Source organism: Schistocerca piceifrons, chromosome X (genome assembly GCF_021461385.2).
Source record: "Schistocerca piceifrons isolate TAMUIC-IGC-003096 chromosome X, iqSchPice1.1, whole genome shotgun sequence".
Taxonomy (NCBI): Eukaryota; Metazoa; Arthropoda; class Insecta; order Orthoptera; family Acrididae; genus Schistocerca; species Schistocerca piceifrons.
This window is the reverse complement of record NC_060149.1, coordinates 276088892-276111093: the sequence shown is the minus strand read 5'-3', so window position 1 is coordinate 276111093 and position 22202 is coordinate 276088892. Positions and strand designations below refer to the sequence as shown.

Genomic DNA, 22202 nt, shown 5'->3' with positions numbered 1-22202 from the left:
TACTCTACGAGGCCTGGTAGAAACACTAAACACGAACAACACTAATGCACTCTGATGGCTGTTCTATCTATCACAGTGGGTTTCAAGTCTAATGATTTACATATCCGCGTATTCTATGTGTACGAAGTTGGAGTGACTTCCGACCTGTCTTCTGGGTACTTCACTTTTTTTGTCAGCCGGAACTTTATGACCACCGACCTACTATGGATGTAGACCCATCCAGGCGATAGCAGCGTCACTGGGCGAGAAATGACTGCTAGTCAGATACGCGCACCGTGCATTTAGTATAAGTGAGCGTGCTGTCCGTGTGTAGAATATGGAAGGAGGGCGACCGAGGGCAGATTGTAATGGCCCGGACGCTCGGCACGAGCATTTCGGAAACTGCACGATTTGTCCGGTGTTCGAGGAGTGCTGTGGTGAGTGTTTCACACATGTGGCGAAATCAAGGTGAAACCACGTCCAGATATCGTGGAGTTGGGAGGCCATCCGTCATTACAGATGCCGGATCTTTAATGCTGGGCAGAGTACAAGTGTGTCTGAACACACAGTGCACTGAATACTCCTAAAGACGGGCCTCCGCAGCCGACGACCCATGCATGTGCCGAAGTTAACGCCACTTCGGCAACTTCGACCGAAATGGACACATGACTATCGACACTGGACGTTGGTGTTATAACCAGGAATAACACAATAACCTCGTCAGTCTGGTTTATTAAATCACAAATCACTTTTTAACAATTATGTTGCCAAGCGTCTATCCAGGCTCACACTCAGAAGTAATGCATATTTAAAGTTTGGTTATACCAATGTCCAAATGTGCATGGTGGGGTGCACGCCCCGTAATTATTCCCAAGTCCAGTGAAGTTTAGTCTCTCCAAGTGAAGTCGCTAGATTTCCGCCGAGCAGCCAGGTAACCTCGAGTGGTGCGGCGAGTCATCCACAAGCAACTGGAACACGGCGTACTGCACTTTCCGATGAGAACTGTCGTTTGCGGCGGCGGCCGGGTTTATATAAGGCTTGCTAGTTAATGGACCCGTCGTCTGGGGTCGCTGTTTTCCAGGGAAAACCAATCGCAATGTTTCCTGACGTAGCCAATTGCTGTGTGCTGACAAACGCGCGCGCGCGAAGGCGGCCAGCGATGATAGCCGCGAGCCGCGCGGAGAAGTGCGGCCAGCGATGTATTTCTCGGCCACGTAAGGGAGCTTGCGTGTGAAGACGGCCAGCGATGGGAGCAGCGGGCCGCCCAGAGAAGTGCGGCCAGCAATGTATTTGGCGGCCGCGTACTGGAGCGCGTTGTTCGGTGTTTGTTAGAAATGGTGTATACCACAGTTGGTGCAATGGCAGAGCGTTGCATAGTCTGATGAATCCGATACGTTCTTCATCATGCCGATGGAAGGGCACGAATCCGTCGTCCGTCGTCTTCCAAGGGAGCTGCTCCTTGACACCTGTACTGCGGGATGGAGACGAGCTGGCGGAGGCTCCATTATGCTCTGGGGAACAATCACGTGGGCATCCATGGCTCCAGTGGAGCTCGTGCAAGGCATCATGAAGGCCAATGAGTATCGTACACTGGTTGCAGACCACATACGATCATGCAGACCACATACGATCATGACAATAATGTTTCCCGATGGAACTGGATTTTTCAACAAGATAATGCTCAGTTTCACAGGGCCGTGAGTGTGATGGAGTGGTTCGAGGAATACAGCGGCTACTTCCAATTGATGTGTTGGGTCCCCAACTTTCCAGATACAGGGTGTTTCAAAAATGACCGGTATATTTGAAACGGCAATAAAAACTAAACGAGCAGCGATAGAAATACACCGTTTGTTGCAATATGCTTGGGACAACAGTACATTTTCAGGCGGACAAACTTTCGAAATTACAGTAGTTACAATTTTCAACAACAGATGGCGCTGCAAGTGATGTGAACGATATAGAAGACAACGCAGTCTGTGGGTGCGCCATTCTGTACGTCGTCTTTCTGCTGTAAGCGTGTGCTGTTCACAACGTGCAAGTGTGCTGTAGACAACATGGTTTATTCCTTAGAACAGAGGATTTTTCTGGTGTTGGAATTCCATCGCCTAGAACACAGTGTTGTTGCAACAGGACGAAGTTTTCAACGAAGGTTTAATGTAACCAAAGGACCGAAAAGCGATACAATAAAGGATCTGTTTGAAAAATTTCAACGGACTGGGAACGTGACGGATGAACGTGCTGGAAAGGTAGGGCGACCGCGTACGGCAACCACAGAGGGCAACGCGCAGCTAGTGCAGCAGGTGATCCAACAGCGGCCTCGGGTTTCCGTTCGCCGTGTTGCAGCTGCGGTCCAAATGACGCCAAAGTCCACGTATCGTCTCATGCGCCAGAGTTTACACCTCTATCCATACAAAATTCAAACGCGGCAACCCCTCAGCGCCGCTACCATTGCTGCACGAGAGACATTCGCTAACGATATAGTGCACAGGATTGATGACAGCGATATGCATGTGGGCAGCATTTGGTTTACTGACGAAGCTTATTTTTACCTGGACGGCTTCGTCAATAAACAGAACTGGCGCATATGGGGAACCGAAAAGCACCATGTTGCAGTCCCATCGTGCCTGCATCCTCAAAAAGTACTGGTCTGGGCCGCCACTCCTTCCAAAGGAATCATTGGCCCATTTTTCAAATCCGAAACGATTACTGCATCACGCTATCTGGACATTCTTCGTGAATTTGTGGCGGTACAAACTGCCTTAGACGACACTGCGAACACCTCGTGGTTTATGCAAGATGGTGCCCGGCCACATCGCACGGCCGACGTCTTTAATTTCCTGCAAATATTTATTTTACATTGTGACAAATACTTTCCTTGCATGACACACCTATTCGTAAAATTACGTGAAGCCTTAAAGAAAGTCAGAAATCTACTCCATGAAATGCTGCTATTACACCGCCTCTCTGGACATATTACACGGAAGGTTGTGACATTAATGGAATATAAAATTGTTCATAACTGACTAAATATATTTGATTATGTTTAAGAGTGATCGTTGTGTTTCTCGTCTCTCTTCGCCGTGTGACGTTATAAAGGCAACATCAGTTCGCATTCCAAAGCCTCTCGAATCTATCCGCTGGACGTCAACGCTTCTTTCACAATCCATTAAGTCACTTCATTCAACAACGTCCACTGCGTAAACGAACTGTGACAAGCAATGCAAACCGATAGTGCCGAAAGAAAACAATCATCTATACCGGTTCCTCTTTAATACACTGTTCGAGCTGATCCAACGATAAAAGTCGTACCTCGTACTCTCCTCCACAAGCCGCAGCTGCTTCAGAGTGAAAGCGAATTAGAGAAAGAATACTTCACAAGTTAATTTTATAGTCCTGTGAGGTTGCTGGTTGCCCATAAACCTGTTATTAAATGCTGTTTAGGAACTTATGAAGATACTCTATGTTTCCACTGAACAACCATAATTTCAGTCTACTTTGAATGACAGATGCAGAAGTCACAGTGCTGATCACAATACGCAACTTACTTTGCAGTTGCATCGCCATAACCTCTAGTGTCAATAAATCGCTGACATATTTTGATCTCTGCGCACCACGATACTCAGTCCGGTTATGTAATGTCTCGTAACGAAATATATGACATCTATCAACACTGTTATGTTTCGCAGTTAGTTACTTTTAAGTACCTTGTTCAGCAACAAGCTCAATGTTGTGTTTAGACACATACAGGTGAATATTGAGGCAATGATCACGGCACATTTGTGGTTGATTCAAAAACATACGAAGGCATTCTGAAAAGTAATGCCACCGAGTTTTTTATGTGAAAACTCTTAAAGATTTTTAAATATAACAAACGTTATTAACATTCTACATTTTTATTTTTCATGTCTACATATTTATTTCTCAACATAGTTACGTTGGCGACGAACACATCTCTCCCATCGAGAGACCAGTTTGTTGATACCGTCACTGTAGAATGCTTGACTTTGTTAACGGAGCCACAATTTCAGCTCTGCTTGCACCATTTCATCACTATCAAAGTGAAGTTCTTGAAAGTGTCGTTTAAGTTTTGGAAACAGATGAAAATCATGTGGGACCAAGTTCGGGCTGTATGGAGGACGATGCATGACAGTGAAGCCGGGGCGTCAGATTGCTGCAGATGTCGCAGCGCTCGTGTGTGATCTGGCATTGTCATGCTGAAGGAGAGGGTACTCCATGTGTGGACGAATTCGAAACTCGATTATACACTACTGGCCATTAAAATTGCTACACCAAGAAGAAATGCAGATGATAAACGGGTATTTATTGGACAAATATGTTATACTAGAACTGTAGGGTTTCGCAGGGATCGAATGATGGGTAGAGCCACGGCTCGTAACACATCTGAAATGTAACGTCCACTGTTCAAAGTGCCGTCAATGCAGACAAGAGGTGACCGAGACGTGTAACCAATGGCACCCCATACCATCACACCGGGTGATACGCCAGTATGGTGATGAAGAATACACGCTTCCAATGTGCGTTCACCGCGATGCCACCAAACACGGATGCGACCATTATGATGCTGTAAACAGAACCTGGATTCATCCGAAAAAAATGACATTTTGCTGTTCGTGCACCCAGGTTCGTCGTCGAGTACACAATCGCAGGCCCTCCTGTCTGTGATGCAGCGTCGAGGGTAACCGCAGCCATGGTCTCCGAGCTGATAGTCCATGCTGCTGCAAACGTCGTCGAACTGTTCGTGCAGATGGTTGTTGTCTCGCAAACGTCCCCATCTGTTGACTCAGGGATCGAGACGTGGCTGCACGATCCGTTACAGCCATGCGGATAAGATGCCTGTTATCTCGATTGCTAGTGATACGAGGTCGTTGGGATCCAGCACTGCGTTCCGTATTACCCTCTTGAACCCACCGATTCCATATTCTGCTAACAGTCATTGGATCTCGACCAACGCGAGCAGCAATGTCGCGATACGATAAACCGCAATTGCGATAGGCTACAATCCGACCTTTATCAAAGTCGGAAACGTGATGGTACGCATTTCTCCTCCTTACACGAGGCATCACAACAACGTTTCACCAGGCAACGCCGGTCAACTGCTGTTTGTGTATGAGAAATCGGTTGGAAACTTTGCTCATGTCAGCACGTTGCAGGTGTCGCCACCGACGCCAACCTTGTGTGAATGCTCTAAAGAGTTAATCATTTTCACATCACAGCATCTTCTTCCTGTCGATTAAATTTCGCGTCTGTAGCACGTCATCTTCGTGGTGTAGCAATTTTAATGGCCACTAGTGTAGTAAGCTTTTCCTGAAGCACCGTTATAGTTACGTTACACACTGCCTTGCCACCCTACAATCCGGAACCCTCTAACGCCAGAGGGCTGCAAATATGTACACATGAATAATTAATACGCAGAATGTTAATAACGTTTTTTTGTTTCAAAAGCTTGAAGAGATTTCACATACAAAAATTCGGAGGCATTACTTCAGAGGAAGCCCTCGTATATTCTGTAAAGGAATTTAAATTTAGAGGGACAATAGATGATACACCTGGACAGGGTGATAGATGCTGTCTGTCTGCATTAATGTTCGACAGCTATGCAATCAGTCAACGAAATGGTGCAACTGTAAAATGCTGGACTTGTCTTCGTGAGAAGATCGTTTCCGATCTTGTGTCTCCGAGGCTTGTATGAAGTTATGAGTAAGGGAACAGTTCCTTCAGCAAGGCCAGGCTTTGACAATTCTGGAGATTTTTCGGCCAAGTTGGCCATTCAGCTATCACAAGCTAGGATAAACTGGAAATTAACACAGAAACTGAGGTACAACTTCAAACAGCGAAGATCGCTATTGTACAGTATTATGATGACCGGTTTCAGCAAACTACATTGCCATCATCAGATCTGTAAAGCATAGATCAATATCTTCCGCACTACATTTCACTGAATCTTGAGCAATTGCGTCTTATGCCGTATCATATCACAGAACGCTATTTCATGAACATGAGAACAACAGTATATCGGCAAGCCAAGCATAAAATCACTATTACATAAAACAAGATGCATATTGCACTGATCAGACAAGCTCGTGTTCGTACATTAATAAAATGAAGATCGATGATGGCAACGTAGTTTTCTGAAGACGGTCGTCACAATAAAGGCTGTACAATAGCGATCTTGTCTGTATGAAATTATGCCTCAGTTTCTGCATTCATTTAGATCGCCCCTGAGCTTGACAATGTCAAGCATATATGGAGAATAACATCCTTCCAATACTGTCCTACACATATGCGCACTCACTTACAGTGAAAAAGACTTCGTTGACGACGGAACACTAAATGTAGAACAAAATTAAGACGGCACTGAAGCTCCAAACGTAAAGAAGTCTGAGACAAGGTAATGTGCGTGTATGTACGGGATAAACACTGAAGAGGCAGAACTACTGCCCATTGCAAGACTGTGGGACGCCTGGTGGCGTTGGGTGCATGTGACAGGTTAGGGAAAAAATATATATAAGTGGAGCAGAGACGAACGGGGTATCATTCTAGCGACGATATGGGCCGCAAATGGGGAACCCACTGCATAAACTACTTTGACAAGGGCATCTTGTTATGGTCCGTCATCTGGGACGAGCATCTCGGCTGTTCACGTGCTGCTGTCGTGAACATCTATGGATAGTATACTTACATGGATATGGTGTCTGTTCTTTCGGACATGTCCGAAAGAACAGACACCGGTGATGACCTGCAGCTGTCTAGAACGAAATTAGAATTATATTAATACCTTCAGCTGCTGACGGTCGTTGATATATATCAATGAGGACAGGTGAAAATGTGTGCCCCAACCGGGACTCGAACCCGGGATCTCCTGCTTACATGGCAGACGCTCTATCCATCTGAGCCGCCGACGGCACAGAGGATAGTGCGACTGCAGGGACTATTTCGCGCACGCCTCCCGCGAGACCCACATTCTCACCTTGTATGTCCACACACTACGTTCGCAGTGTCCCACCCCAACACACTCATTACTCGTGGAAGAAATTCTTACCAAGACCCGTGAGAGTTCGAGAAATATGTGTGCATCCGCACAGAAGAAGAAGGTCATGGCCGGTATTGCAAGAACTATATACTTATATGGATATGGTGTCTGTTCTTTCTGACTAGGGATAGTCGAGATTGTACTTTGGATCAATAGAAATGAGTTGCCTGGTCGGATGAATCATGATTCGTGTTAGACCAGGTCGATGGTTGCATCCAGATACACCATAATACAGGCGAACGGTTACTCGAAATTTGAAATTTACAGCCCGGCACGATGGGGGCAGTATTATGATATGGCGGAGGAGGGGGTCATTCAGCTGGGCTTCTATGGGACATGTGGTAGTAATTGAAGGCTCCATGATGGCTGTGGACTACGTGAACATCATTGCGGACAACCCGCTTTGCTTCATGCTTAATGGAATCCCCGGCCGCGATGGTATCTTCTAGCAGGATAACAGTCCTTGCCACAAGGCCAAAATGGTGCTATACTGGTTTGAGGAGCATGGTAGTGAACTCAAGCGGATGTCTTGTCCGTCACATTCGTTTGATCTTAACCCGATGGAGCACACGCTATCGGACACCAGCTCCGCACCCACACACCACCGGCCCGTAATTTAAGGGAACTGTGTGACCTGTGCATAGCCATCTGGTGTCGGATTCATCCGGAAACCTACCAAGGACTTTTCGAGTACATTGCACGCAGAACTGTTGCTGTATTACGTTCCAAAATGGACCAACACGCTATTAAGCAGGTGGCCAGAATGTTTTGCCTCATCAGTGTAGCTTTGGTACATCAATTTTATCCGTTTGGATTTTTTTGAACACCACGAATATAGATAAATTTGGTCAAAGGAAACAACAGCAGTCATTATTTTCTGTCTTTGAAAGCATTTATTCAAAGTTTGAAGCGCATTAGGCAATCTTTTCATATGGCATGTCAGGCGGTTCTTGCATCTATATTTCCTATTAGTTAGTGCCGTATATATACACCCACTGATTTTGTATGGCAAAGTGGTGCTTTCATCCTACGGTCGTGTTAACATTTTCGATCTGGGTTGTCATATAGTCCAGTCTGCAGGATTTGGAAGTTAGCCGAATATGATTTGGATTATTCTGAACGAGTTACCGATTTCGGAATCTAATAATCCTGTATATATCAAAGCCGTCTTTAAGGCGTCTTGTCACGGTCCGCGCGGCTTCCTCCGTCGGAGGTTCGAGTCCTCCCTCGGGCATGGATGTGTGTGTCGTCCTTAGCATAAGTTAGTGTAAGTTAGATTAAGTAGTGTGTAAGCTTAGGGACCGATGACCTCAGCAGTTTGGTCCCATAAGACCTTACCACAAATTTCCAAATTTGTACACGTCAAGACTAAATTACTGCATTCTGAAATAAGTCCTTAGCAGAAGGCAAAGTAATGCTAATCGTCTGTATTGCTGGCTTAGCTCATACATTAGAGTGTCGTTTCAAATGGCCTCACAAGGCTATGCTGTACGATCGACTTTCTACGCCGTTATAAGGTAGGAAGGGAGATAGGGATCTAACGTCAAAACATCGTAGAGATCTTTAGATTCGGGACGCAAGTTGGGACTGGAGAATGGTCGAGAAGGAATCGGCTGTGACCTACACTATCTGATCAAAAATATCCGAACGCCTATTAGTGGATATTAATATAGGGTGTGTCCATTCTTCGCCTTTATGACGGGGTGAATTCTGCTGGGGATACTTTCAATGAGGTGTCTCAATGTATGGAGGAGCGGCAGCCCATTCTTCCTCAACAGGAGAAACCAGAGACTGTAGTCATTTTGGACACTGTGGTCTGGAGCGTAGTCGACGCTCTAATTTATTACAAAGGTATCCCACTGGGCTTAGGTCGGGACTCTGGGCAGGCCAGTTCATTTCAAGAATGTTATTAACCACAGACCATTGTCTCACAGACGCTGCTTTACGACAGAGTGCATTGCTGTGCTGATACAGTCATAGTCTCCGAACTAAACCTCTACTTTACGCAGTACACAATGCTGTAAAATGTGTTTACACCATTTTTAAAAACTACAATACGCGGACAACACCCTAGCCACGCAAACTACCTTCATACCGTAACACCACCTCCTTCCTACTACACTGCTGGTACTATACATGATGGCAGGAACCGTTCCCCACGCATTTGTCAAACCCAAACCCTTCCATCGTATCACCACAGAGAATAGCGTGATTCATCACTCCATATCACTCGTTTAGACCCACCCATTGTCCAGTGGCATAGATATTTACACCACCTCAAGCTTCGCTTAGGACTGGCTACAGAAATGTGTGGGTTATGAGGAGCTGTTCGGCCACTGTATCCCACTCTTTTTAACTCGCTAAGCACAATCGTGCTAGTTGGAGTGTTGGTAACACTGTGGAACTCGAGAGCGGTTGCTTCCATCTACTTTGTGCGATTTCTTACAACCACCCTCCGGAATGCTCGATGGCCCCTGGCCGGCAGCACTTGTCTTGGTTTAGGTGTGGTTGTTCCTTCGCGTTTCCAGTCCACAATCACATCACCTTGGGCAGCTTGAGAGGGGCTGGAATAATCCTGATAGATTGGTTACTTAGGTAAGATCCACGTTCGAAGTGACTGAGCTCTCGTGACCGCCCCGTTCTGCTGTTACTGATTCTCAACTGAGAACACAATACCCCACGCTTCCTTTTATACAGGCGGATCCACCTCTAGTGACCTCTGGCGGTCATTTCCGTATTACATAAGGGTATCCGGAAAATTTTGGTCAGATAGTGTATTCATTGAAACCATCCTGGGGTCCTATTGAAGTGATTAAGGGGAACCACAGAAAACCGCCTTATGTCTCAACCATAGCTCCACGTCACTCACCCACAATCCAACATGAACCTCAGCAGAATACAGAAAGAGTAATTAAAGTTTTAGATCATTGGTCTATATTTATGAGACACTTGATAGTTGAGGGATTCACTGCCCATTCCCGAAATCAGTTAGACACTGTGAACTGAGAGAAAAGAAGTACGAATGACAGTGTTCCTGTGTGTCGAAATCGGTGTCACGTTTCACTACCCCATTGCGGTGAAGAGCTTGAAAGTGGTTGCAGCGCCAATCCTGGACAGACAAGACGCAACGACCCCGAGATTTGCGAGCCTTCCTGCGTACTGCATGACCCAAACGGCGGGTGAAAGCCCAGGGCGCCACGCCCGTTGTCACACGCCGCTCGGGCTGGCTCTACAGCTGGCGAGGCCAACGACAGCGTCAGGTGCCGTTTTCCGTCGAGACAGTTTGCCTCTGGCCCTTCTGATACGATTGTGAAACTCGTGAGCACTGCTGTGTGTGTGTGTATGTGTGTCTGTGTGTGCGTGCTCGTCTGTCTTTCGCGATTCTCAGCACTCAAATTTGAGATTATTAGTGACACTGTTAAAACACTCTGAGACGAATGTGGTTAAACACTAATTGATATCTAAATACGTGAGGGAATATTAATAAGAATATTTCTTATTACTTCTGAAAACCTTAAAACAGCAGAACGAATAATATGTGAAACTGTTTATTAACATAGTATGTCGTTGACGTTAGCCGAGGTCGATGATGCCTGTTATCGCGCCGACGCAAGACAGGGATCTCGCCTGTTCTTTTCTGCGATAGTTAAATTTTCAGCACTGTCCGTGTAGAGGTGGAAAATTGCTTCATTCAGTAAGAGTGAAAGCGTCACGGATATGCTAAGCCAGCTTCAGTGGCAGAAGCTGCAAGAGAGGCGTTCCGTCAAGTTCCGAAAGTATACGTTCTCAGAAGAGTCAACCAATAGCTTGCTTCATCCTACGTATATCTCGGGAAAAAGGCATGAAGATTAGGTAAGAGAAATACGAGCTCACACGGAGGCTTACCAGCAATCGTTCTTTCCGCGAACCATTCGCAACTGGAACAGGAAAAATGAGGTAGAGACAGTGGTACTCAAAGTACGCTCCGCCACCCACCGTAAGTGGCTTGCGGAGTATAGATTTAGATGTAGATTGCTGTGTTCAGTGGAGCACGATACGAAATTCAAAACACTACGTCTATAGCTACAGTTGAGCGTATACCGTAGATCTGATGAGTACAGGTAGTAATATCAATTGCTCAAATAAGTATTTCTGCAGATTCAAACTATGTTCTGGACTCACACTCGGGAACTTTACCTTTCGCGGGCAACTGCTCTACCGTCTGTCACCTAAACACGACTCACGACTCGTCGTCACAGCTTTACTTCGGCCAGTACCTCATCTACTAGCATCTAAACTTCACGGAAGTTTCCTGCAAAACTTGCAGGACTAGCAGTCCTGGAAGAAAGGATGTTACGGAGACATGGCTTAACCACAGCCTGAGGAATGTTTCCAGAACGAGTTTTTCACTCTGCAGCAGAGCGTGCGCTGATATGAACCTCTGTGGCAGATTAAAACTTTAGGGCGGGCCGAGAGTCGAACTCGGAACCTTTGCCTTTCGCGGGCAAGTGCTCAACCGACTGATCTACCCAAGCACGAAGGAAGGAGATGAGGTACTGGCGGAACTAAAGCTGTCAGGATGGGTAGTGAGTCGTCCTTGGGGAGCTCAGTCGGTGGAACACTTTCCCGCGATGCGCTAAGGTCCCGTGTTCGAGACTCGGTCTGGCACATAGTTTTAATCTGTCGGGCCGGCCGCGGTGGTCTAGCGGTTAAGGCGCTCAGTCCGGAACCGCGCGGCTGCTCCGGTCGCAGGTTCGAATCCTGCCTCGGGCATGGATGTGTGTGATGTCCTTAGGTTAGTTAGGTTTAAGTAGTTCTAAGTTCTAGGGGACTGATGACCACAGATGTTAAGTCCCATAGCGCTCAGAGCCATTTGAACCATTTTTTTAATCTGTCAGGAAGTTTCATATCAGCTCACAGTCCACAGCAGACTGAAAAACTTGTTCTAATCAAATTAAGCGTTGCAGCGTCTCGGTATCTGTGGGCTTAGATTCAACGCGTGCAGGGACTGAAAAAATAAGTCTTATGAAACTAAAAACAGCTGTACTGTGAAATAAAAACAAATAATTTACCAAAAAATGCACATATTTTCACATCTATGAAATCAAATTCTGCTGCTAGGTAAGACTCCGTGTTACCCTACATGTGGCATTGTAACATGTTTGGGTCTTCCTTGGTGTGTTGTCGACAAGATGGCCCGAGACGTTGCTGTTCAACTCTGTCCCACTTTTCGACATCGTCCATTCTTCCAGTGTGCGAGGAGGGTTCCTGCGAAGATTCACTGCCAATTTAAATTGATCCAACAATGCTCAGTAGGCTTTATGTTGCCAGATGCCGTAGCCCATTCGATTCGGTTCATTCCTGTCTCCTGGAGGAAAGTAATCACAAGGTGGGCGCGGCATGCTCGTGCACGACGAATTCATAGCTGGGCTGGACAACAGGTTGGAGTAATAGTGAGCTTTCTGGTGTTCAGCCGACTTGTTGATTCCATTGTTTGCACAATATTTCGGCGACCGACCCAGGCGTTTTCTTCAGGTGCTGCGAGCTTTCCTATAATGTGTGCTAGCTGCATGGACTCCGACCAGACAGTGAGCTACTGTTGGTCTCACGCCATAGTTTGTAGCGTCTGCTGCGCCCTTTGATACTCTTTTGTTCTATAGAGCACTCACTGGTACTCCTTGAGTATCTTGTCCCGACACTTCACAGCCGTCAAATTATAATCGACACCCTAAACATGACTGAACTACGTTTTTAGTTAAGCCATGGGAGTGGATGGCTGAGACGTGCATTGGTACCTGTGCGTTTACATACTCTTCTACGATGATCATCACTTATCGATGAAGAGAACCCGACACCATTGATCCAGAGTGCATTCCAGGTGCTCCCTCACCAACTGTAGTGCTTAATCTATATCACTAAACGGCTAACCCGGTTCACGATTCATGGGCCCAGTTGAAGGTTGCCTATCCAACGATTTCCAATGACAACAAAAAGTAGACTTTCAGGATGTAATTATTGACCGCAATAAAAATTTAACTGCTGTCATTATCCATTCATTAAGAGACAAAAAATTGCTCTGAGCACTATGGGACTTAACAGCTGTGGTCATCAGTCCCCTAGAACTTAGAACTACTTAAACCTAACTAACCTAAGGACAGCACACAACACCCAGTCACCACGAGGCAGAGAAAATCCCTGACCCCGCCGGAAATCGAACCCGGGAACCTGCGCGCGGGAAGCGAGATCGCTACCGCACGACCACGAGCTGCGGACATTAAGAGACATAACCTTACGTTAAACGTAGGACAGAGTTAGACAGTTATTATAGTTAAAAACTGTGTAGGTGTCTTGAAGCAGCATAACTCACGGTGCACAAATTACACAGACTATAGTCATGCAGTGTTTGAACTGAGAACACTTGGTGACTTCCAACAAACTTTACAGATAATTTCAAACTTTTACAAAACTTTTTATTGTTGGCACTCCCCTCGCCCCCGCCCCCCCTCCAGCCACAAAATAAAAATAGTGGAACGAAAAAAAATTTATCGCTTACTAAATTTTTTTTCTGTTCATGTAGTAAGATTTCAACATCAGACGTGACGTTTTAATTTGTTACTTCTTTACTACCATCTCTATTCGGAACAAATTTTACAGACAGTGTCCACATATACCACCGAAAGTACCTGCAAAATCATATCATTGTACGACACCTAATTAAGGAGGTATGATGTCATAAACACTGAGATGCGTGAAAAACTAGGTTTCATGACACGGAGCGCCTGTTACCCAGACTGCAGTCATCCAGTGTTTGCTAATGAGAGCACTTAGCGACTTCCAACAAACTTTAAGCATAATTTCACACCTTTTATAAACATTTTCTCGTTTATGTCAGATATTTTATGTGTTTCGGCACTTCTGCGTGCTCGCGGAGGCCCTACACGATATTAGGCAAGTGTGCAAGTTTCTTTGCTCTTGAATGTATGAAGACCTTTCACGAAGAAAAAAATCAGAAATGTCGAAAACTTGAACTATGAAATACTGAAATTAAGTAATGAAAATTAAAACAGCAGTACGAAAAGCGTGATCTACAAAGAACTTCATTCCGTCTTTCGTAATTTAACCACGCCACTCGATGGTATCCTTTCGAAACTTCAGGACACATGTCAGCTGCAACGACCTGGCTCCGTCTCTTCCTTAAACATACTTCTGATTTTACGTTTGTTCTTTTTCTCATACTTGTACGTTACAATAGTTTCATTACATCATATTTACCCATAAGCAACAAGAACAACCGATAATACGGGGAACACGTCTGTTCCATCATCCTCTTTTTTTATTTATTTTTTGTCCCTTAACATTATTTAATATTAGAAACTGTTACTATATCCACAGAAAAAAGAAATACGGTCTTTTGGCAGTGGCTTAAGGAATTGATGTAATGGTAAATGTGGTGTCACCGCCAGACACCACACTTGCTAGGTGGTAGCCTTTAAATCGGCCGCGGTCCGTTAGTATACGTCGGACCCGCGTGTCGCATCTGTCAGTGATTGCAGACCGAGCGCCGCCACACGGCAGGTCTAGAGAGACTTCCTAGCACTCGCCCCAGTTGTACAGCCACCTTTGCTAGCGATGGTTCACTGACAAATTACGCTCTCATTTGCCGAGACGATAGTTAGCATAGCCTTCAGCTACGTCAATTGCTACGACCTAGCAAGGCGCCATTATCAATTGCTATTTATCTTGTGATGCATGTACCGTCAGACCGATGTTCACCAATTATGGATTAAAGTTAAGTATTCCAACAGCTACGTACTTTATTTGCTAGACTCAAATCCTTTAACTGTTCCAGACCTCACGCCAGCCTGCGTGAGCTTAAACGAGTGCCTTTCGGCTACCCGTCATTGTGGATTGGCTGTCTTGCCAGTCCACAACAGTAAAGGCACGTTACGAAAGTTGTGGGTTTAAAACAGTTTCTGACTGTGCCAATTCAGATTTCCTGTAATTTTCCTACATCACTTCAAGTGAATGCTGTGATGGATCATTCAAGGCCACGACTGACTTCCTTTCCTTATCTTTGTCAAGCTTAGAAAGTGCTCCGTCGGTACACTAATGACTTCGGTGTAGCTGAAACATAGCCTTCAGCTTCCTTTCTCATTTCTCTCCTTAGGGTTCGAAACTACTTTTTCGTGCCATCAACTGCGACGGAAAGATTCTTCATTGCGTGTATCACAGCCATAAATTTATTAAGTAAATATGGAAATTTTCCACTGAGGCTGCGACGGAAAGATTCTTCATTGGATGTATCACAGCCATAAATTTATTAAGTAAATATGGAAATTTTCCACTGAGGCTGTTAGATATTTCAACTTTTTCTTCATTTCATATCTAGTTTCGCCTTTTTAAGCCTTTATCCTGTGTTTAGCTAGAAAACAGTGTCGTACGTATGAATATGGCAGCGTAATCACATTACGTGCTTCCGTTCGTTTTGGCGTACAATTTACAGACTTAACTGTACTTTATGTTTTGCCAATTAAATCTGTACACCAAACCAAACGGAAGCACGTAATGTAAGTACTCTGCCATTGTTATACTACGGCACATTTTTCTACCTAAATCCTGGATAATGGCTTAAAAAGCCGAAACTAGTTTTGACACAAAGAAATAGTTAAAATAAATAACAGCCTAAGTCGAAAATGTCACATTCTTTTAATTAAATAGAAATTATATGGGTACTTTCAAAATGACTTTGTCGACGAAGTTTTGAACGACAGGACTTGTGAAATATCCTCACTTATAAACAAATATATACGTAAAAAATTATTAGTTATAATAATAAATATTGCTACATTTTATTTCTTAATGCGCAACGCCAGAATTAGTGCTACTTAGCGGTATATTAAGTGCCGTGAGTCAACAACATTTCGGTATTCGGCAATGTATTCACGCTGAGACGAGGGTGGAGAGGGGTTGAAGAGATGTGTATTGCGAGAGGTTGCTGAAGGGACTGCACTAGCAATTAACAGTAGCAGACGTCTGCCGAAGCGGCTCGCACGAGAGTTGCTTTAGGCGTGGCTAGCCTCGATTGCGCACAAAAAAGGATGGAAAAAACCGGACTACTTAGCCTTGGCCCGAGACAAATTACTAACCGGTGTGTGGCGAGGTAGTCGGACGTTTTGTAATCGCACTCAGTTATAGCTTCGTCAAGGTCTCCATTTTATTTTTATTTTTGCCCATCACTACTTTTTGTGCTGTCCGTTACTGGATCGCAGCCCGTCCGTATCCGCACCCGGCGTCATCCTTAATATGCCAAGGCGGGCAGCGAGAAGCCTTCCGACGTCTAGACGCTGCTCTTCCTTTTGCCTGGTCGTCGATGAACGCTGACCGGTTGCCTTGCAGAATGCCGGGATAAGGTCGCCTGAACCTGTCGGTTGCAATTCTGTTGCCATTACCTGGTATGCAGGCTGGCTGAGTGCACCGGGTGGCGCTGAGGTGTTATGCATCAAAGAACTCTTGCAGAATGTCAAATGCCATTGCAACAGTGTCTTTGTCGTTTTTTATGCCTCTGCAGACTAATTTGTCTGATCAACAATGGAGCTAAATGCAAAGTAACCAGCCATTAATATTGTTCTCGAGTTATTCTGTTCGTCGAAATTAATTTGCTTCGTAAAAATTATGTCTGTTCCATGATTAAAACGTTGTTGCTCCAAACAACATTTCTTTTGGCGGATTTTGTGATGCTCTCACTTACTTCATCCATGTTTTAAGTTCATTTATATGTTTTAGGGATCACAGAACACGATTGCAAAGCTAGAAGGGGGAGGGGTGGGGGAGGAGGTGGTGGTGGTTAGTGTTTAACGTCCCGTCGACAACGAGGTCATTAGAGACGGAGCGCAAGCTCGGGTTAGGGAAGGATTGGGAAGGAAATCGGCCGTGCCCTTTCAAAGGAACCATCCCGGCATTTGCCTGAAACGATTTAGGGAAATCACGGAAAACCTAAATCAGGATGGCCGGAGACGGGATTGAACCGTCGTCCTCCCGAATGCGAGTCCAGAGTGCTAATCACTGCGCCACCTCGCTCGGTTAGGTGGGGGAGGAGGAGGGAGGGATAGGCTGGGGAGGGGAGGGGAGGGGTAGGAGTTAAATCAAAGCACGAATCAATACGAAGAAAGAAGAAAGTTTATCAATCGCAGCCTCACTGAAGAAACTATATAGGTATTCGCATGGTTGCTTCCAGTGAGCTACCGAGTGGGGTAGCGCAGTGGTTAGCACACTGGACTCACATTCGGGAGGACTACGGTTCAAACCCGCGTCCGGCCTTCCTCGTCTAGGTTTTCCGAGATTTCCCTAAATCGCTTAAGGCAAATGTCGGGATGGTTGCTTCGGAAGAGCACGGCCGCTTCCCTTCTCCATTCTTCCTTTATACGAGCTTGTGCTCAGTCTCTAATGACCTCGTTGTCCACAGGATGTTAAACGCTAATCTCCTCTCCTGCTCCTTCTCGAGTCAACTATGGGAATCCTAAGTCAAGATGGGCGGACGGGAATTTGAACCTCGCACCTACCAAATATTAGTGAAGTTTCCCAAACACTGTTCGCAAAGGTGTGCTATGGGCTCGATGAATGAATCGTACATAATGTCTTTTAGGAGTCAGGATTCCGTTGCAAATTACACAGTCTTCTAATTTTCAGTCCTCAAATAGAGCCTTCAGGCCTTCTCTTACAGTTAGCACACTGGACTCGCATTCGGGAGGACGACGGTTCAATCCCGCGTCCGGCCATCCTGATTTAGGTTTTCCGTGATTTCCCTAAATCGCTCCAGGCAAATGCCGGGATGGTTCCTTTGAAAGGGCACGGCCGACTTCCTTTCCCATCCTTCCCTAATCCGATGAGACCGATGACCTCGCTGTTTGGTCTCTTCCCCCCAAACAACCAAACCCTTCTCTTACAGCCGGCTTGTGTGGCCGAGCGGTTCTAGGCGCTTCAGTCTGGAACCGCGCAACCGCTACGGTCGCAGGTTCGAATCCTGCCTCGGGCATGGATCTGTGTAATGTCGTTAGGTTGGTTAGGTTTAAGTAGTTCTAAGTTCTAGGGGACTGATGGCCTCAGATGTTAAGTCCCATAGTGCTCAGAGCCATTTGAACCATTTGAACCTCCTTCTCTTACATTTAGAGTTTCTCTTTACAGCTGAAGACTGCTGCGTCATAGAAAATGAGCTAAACACAATAACAATAATACTATCAATAATTCGACTAGTTTTATATCTCACCCAGTAAATCATGAGAGAACTCACAGTTCAACACCGACTGAAAACCTACGGTTTATGTTGTCATTTATCACGTATAAAATTTTTTAGTGCTGGAGAATGACATGTAAAGAATTTGCCAATTCCGGATACCAATGAGCGGTTCAGCTGGATCAGTTCAAATGTTAGTTCTGACGCCTTAACCTCGAAACCGTATAATTAACGTTCGTTCTTACACTAGGTTCGTTGTCGACAGTATGGAGCAGCTGCTTCAATGAATGAACAAAACAGGGCCTTCATCGCTGACAAATATCGAAAGCAGAAGCAGCTAATAGATACGTACTTTCGATTAACTTCTCGTCCGCTCCGCATCAATCAACACTATTCGCTGTGGTTTGTATCAACTGCTGATAACAGTAATTGCTTTTTTCCGTGAATAGTGCTAAATGAATCTCCATGGAATGATGGTTTACGTGCTGGAGTCACGTTCGGAAGTGCCAGTTTCAAATCCCTGCTCCACCTCTCTGAATTAGGTTTCCCTGGGTTCGCTAAATTATTTCAGGCGATGCCAGAATTGCTTCATTAGTAACACCACGGCCAGTGTATTTTACATCCTTTACCAACTGAGCTAGTGCGTCGTTTCTAACGAGCTCGTTGTTAACGCAACAGAAACCTGCAGTTTTCCTTTATTCTTCCAAACGATTGCTCAAGCAGTGAATCAGACGGTTCTGCGCAAATTTTTCGGAACACTAATTCATCAATAATAACACATGCGATGAACAAATGAATAATACATGTGACGAAAATATATGCGATGAAATTTTTTTTCAGTTCAGAGTGATGAAGTTTACCATACTTTCAGGTTAACTGCAGGGGATCTTGGGATATGTATGGGGCAGCACTATAGCAGAAGAAGAGCTGTTTATCAGGCTCACACTGGAAAATTCTTTACAGTCCTCCATTCGTTTCGTAATCCAATTCATATGAGAAAAAGTAAAACGAGTTAACTTCAACGATAAATGATTATGAAAGGAGTTCAGAAAAAATATAGCAGCCTTCGAAAATTCCATGGAAAAGTAACGAAAGCGATTCAAATACGAGCACGTAGAGATTACGTATCTATCCTCTCCAAGAAGCATTCGAAGCCGAGGAAGACGGCAGACAAACGCAGGTGGCACCAAGGTTTAAAAGCTAATTCAGGCAGCACAGGCGTGTCTCGAAAGGATTTGCGAGGATAATACAAGTGGTATACAGATACAAGGAAAATGCCGTCCAACACGGAAAAGTTTTCCCAAAACTCCGACGGACTGTCCCTAGAACAGATTCAGAGAATCAGTACTACTTATAAAGAATTCATAACACAAATGTCACGCAGATAAAAAAGAGAACAGTGGTACGAACGAATACATTTATTTTTCTTACACTCGATTCTTGTAAGGTAAAACATGGAAAGCGAAGAACTGAGTAACCATGAACCTACTCTAACGGGTCTCATAGCGGCTTGAACGATAATAATGCAGTTACAGAATTGAAAACTGATTCAGAATAACCACCTAACCAACACAAATGTACAGCTGTTCCATTCCTCATTCAAATATATTTGCAACTCATTTTATTCTGTGATCATTTTGAAAAAAAAAACAATATCATGGCAATCTTTGGCTTATATATATCTCGCAGTTATCTTTTTTGAAGATAAATACAACGATGGACAACTCTTCTCAAAATATGTATATTCGTATAAGACGCATCCCCGAGCGATCATTCGTCACACTAAACTGAAAAAACGTTTCTTAACTGCAGTTACGAATCACTAATAATTCTAATGAGTTGATGAAATTCTGACTTCGGCCACATGATATGAAGTCTTTGACAAAACTCTTAAAAATGAATTCTTGTTAACGTTATAGTTTGAATCGACTGAAAATTGTCTCTTTATGTCTTTTCGTGGTTAAAGGAACAGTCACTAGTCACTGAGAAATAAATCGTGAGTAGTACTCGTCCATAGAACAGTGCAACATACACTGTCTTTCCGAATCAGGTGAGGGGTCTACCGCTAGACCTCCAATTATCTGGAGCGTGTGTTGCAATCATTACGCAAAGTATAGCAGTGCAATGCAGGAGGACATTACACAAGTGTTTCAGTGTTAAATGACTCAATTTCAAAAGTCGCAAACATACTCCGAAGTAATGAAACCCTACTTCTGACCCAAATTTCCCAGCTCTTGTCGGACTGAATGAAAACAGTAGTCTCTACAAAGTTTCAATTCAGCGTGCGATTCCATGCGGAGAGAAGCTTTCAAAGGAATGCGCTGGAGCTCTGACGCTGTAAACTAAAGTTCGGTTCTCCGTAGTTTTAATGTTGTGATGTAGTCTTACGTATGAAGTAAAAACCGGTCTTTATCGAAGTAAATTACTACACCCCGTAAGACAGAGTACTTCTCGGACTACCGTGATGATTGGAGCGCTTGTTTATTAGGAAATGGTACCTCCCGATGCTTAAAATGTGACTGTAAGAACACATAGAGAAATGTAACACGCTGGACGCTTTATAGATAAATTGTCTTACACTTTGGAAGGTTGTCTTTACCATTAATGTTTAACTATGCAGTATCTTAAAAACAGAAGACACTGATGGTTCTCGTAAAGTGGCATGTGGTGTGTTATGGAATGCAGCAGTGGGTTGAATTTCCTAATCGCCTATTCTAAACTTCCTCGTGTGAACTGCCAAGACTTAATATGTATTACTAAGAGTGCATGAGTAAGTCAGAAAAATCCTGCAGTGTTCATTATTGTATGTAACGTTAGTAGACAGAGTACATATAAACTGTTCACTTTATGTGAATACGACGGAATTCATCAAAACTACTCTTAGCCTCCCGAGCATAGGTCTCACCCTTAATTATTATTATTCTCTGCAGTCCTTGCACCAAAATAATCTGCAGATTTTTCTTTATAGAATTCTCTCGATGAAATATGTCCATCATTTACGAATACGTACTTATACAAGCAAAGAAAACACTTTCAGATAAGCATAATTACATATAATCTTTTAACGGGAGGGTCATTTAATATTTATATTACTACACACCGAGATCGTTTCACGAAAGTTCCGCATGATCTCACTCTAAAACAACGACAGTTGTCTCAAAATAATTGATTGTCCTTAAATTTACAACTGAGCAATATTTCTATCCCAAGAACGTGTTATACACACACACACACACACACACACACACACACACATATATATATATATATATATATATATATATATATATATATATATATATATGCCACGTTCTTGGGATAGAAATATTGCTCAGTTGTATATATATGAAAACTGTGAAAGTGCAAGCAATATTATAACATTACTCTAAGTCACTAATTAGTGTCAAGCACTGTTGGTACGCAAAGGTGAAGTCTCCATCCATAGATACCGGTGAATCTCGACTGACCACTAGTGAAAAGTAATAATCTATCAGAACAAAATATTTCACAAATGACGCGGCTAAGTAACGTCTTCTTGCAGAAACGACGCACAGCACTGTTGCAGAAGCCAGAATGGTGGCGGTGACGGGTACTTACAGGGAGCGCGAGGGCGGCCATGGTAGCTGTCTGCACACTGTGAGCGCCGCCGCTGGAGCCAATGTATATATAGGCGCGGCCCGCCTGGACAGCCTGACCCGGATTGCGGCGTTTGCACCTGGAGCCCAAGCTCAGCCTGATAACGTATTGCAGCTAGCCGTTTTTTCAGCTCTGTCTGCGCGGGCGGGCTAGGTCTCGGCGAGGCGAGGCTGATGGCTCCGCAGAATCGCACCGCCAGCTGGTCTGCCCTCACAGCACAGAGTGCGTCTTCCTCCCACGCTTCGCATCCAGTAGAAGACCCTTCCCTACCTAACTAGTCGACTGCTGCTTCTTCCATTCGTGATCCCGTCGCCTTCCAGCTACAGT

At 44.6% G+C, this 22202-nt stretch overlaps 1 protein-coding gene across 1 annotated transcript in view; it reads right to left on the bottom strand.

The window, feature by feature from the left end:
* LOC124721869 (flocculation protein FLO11-like) overlaps positions 1–21954 on the bottom strand; it is a 37363-nt gene extending 15409 nt beyond the window's left edge. Inside the window, exon 1 of the mRNA XM_047247007.1 lies at positions 21837–21954. Within this exon, the coding sequence (XP_047102963.1) occupies positions 21837–21857 (21 nt within the window). The 5' untranslated portion in view covers positions 21858–21954. The remainder of the gene's footprint in view (positions 1–21836) is intronic.
* Between the last annotated feature and the right edge of the window lie 248 nt (positions 21955–22202).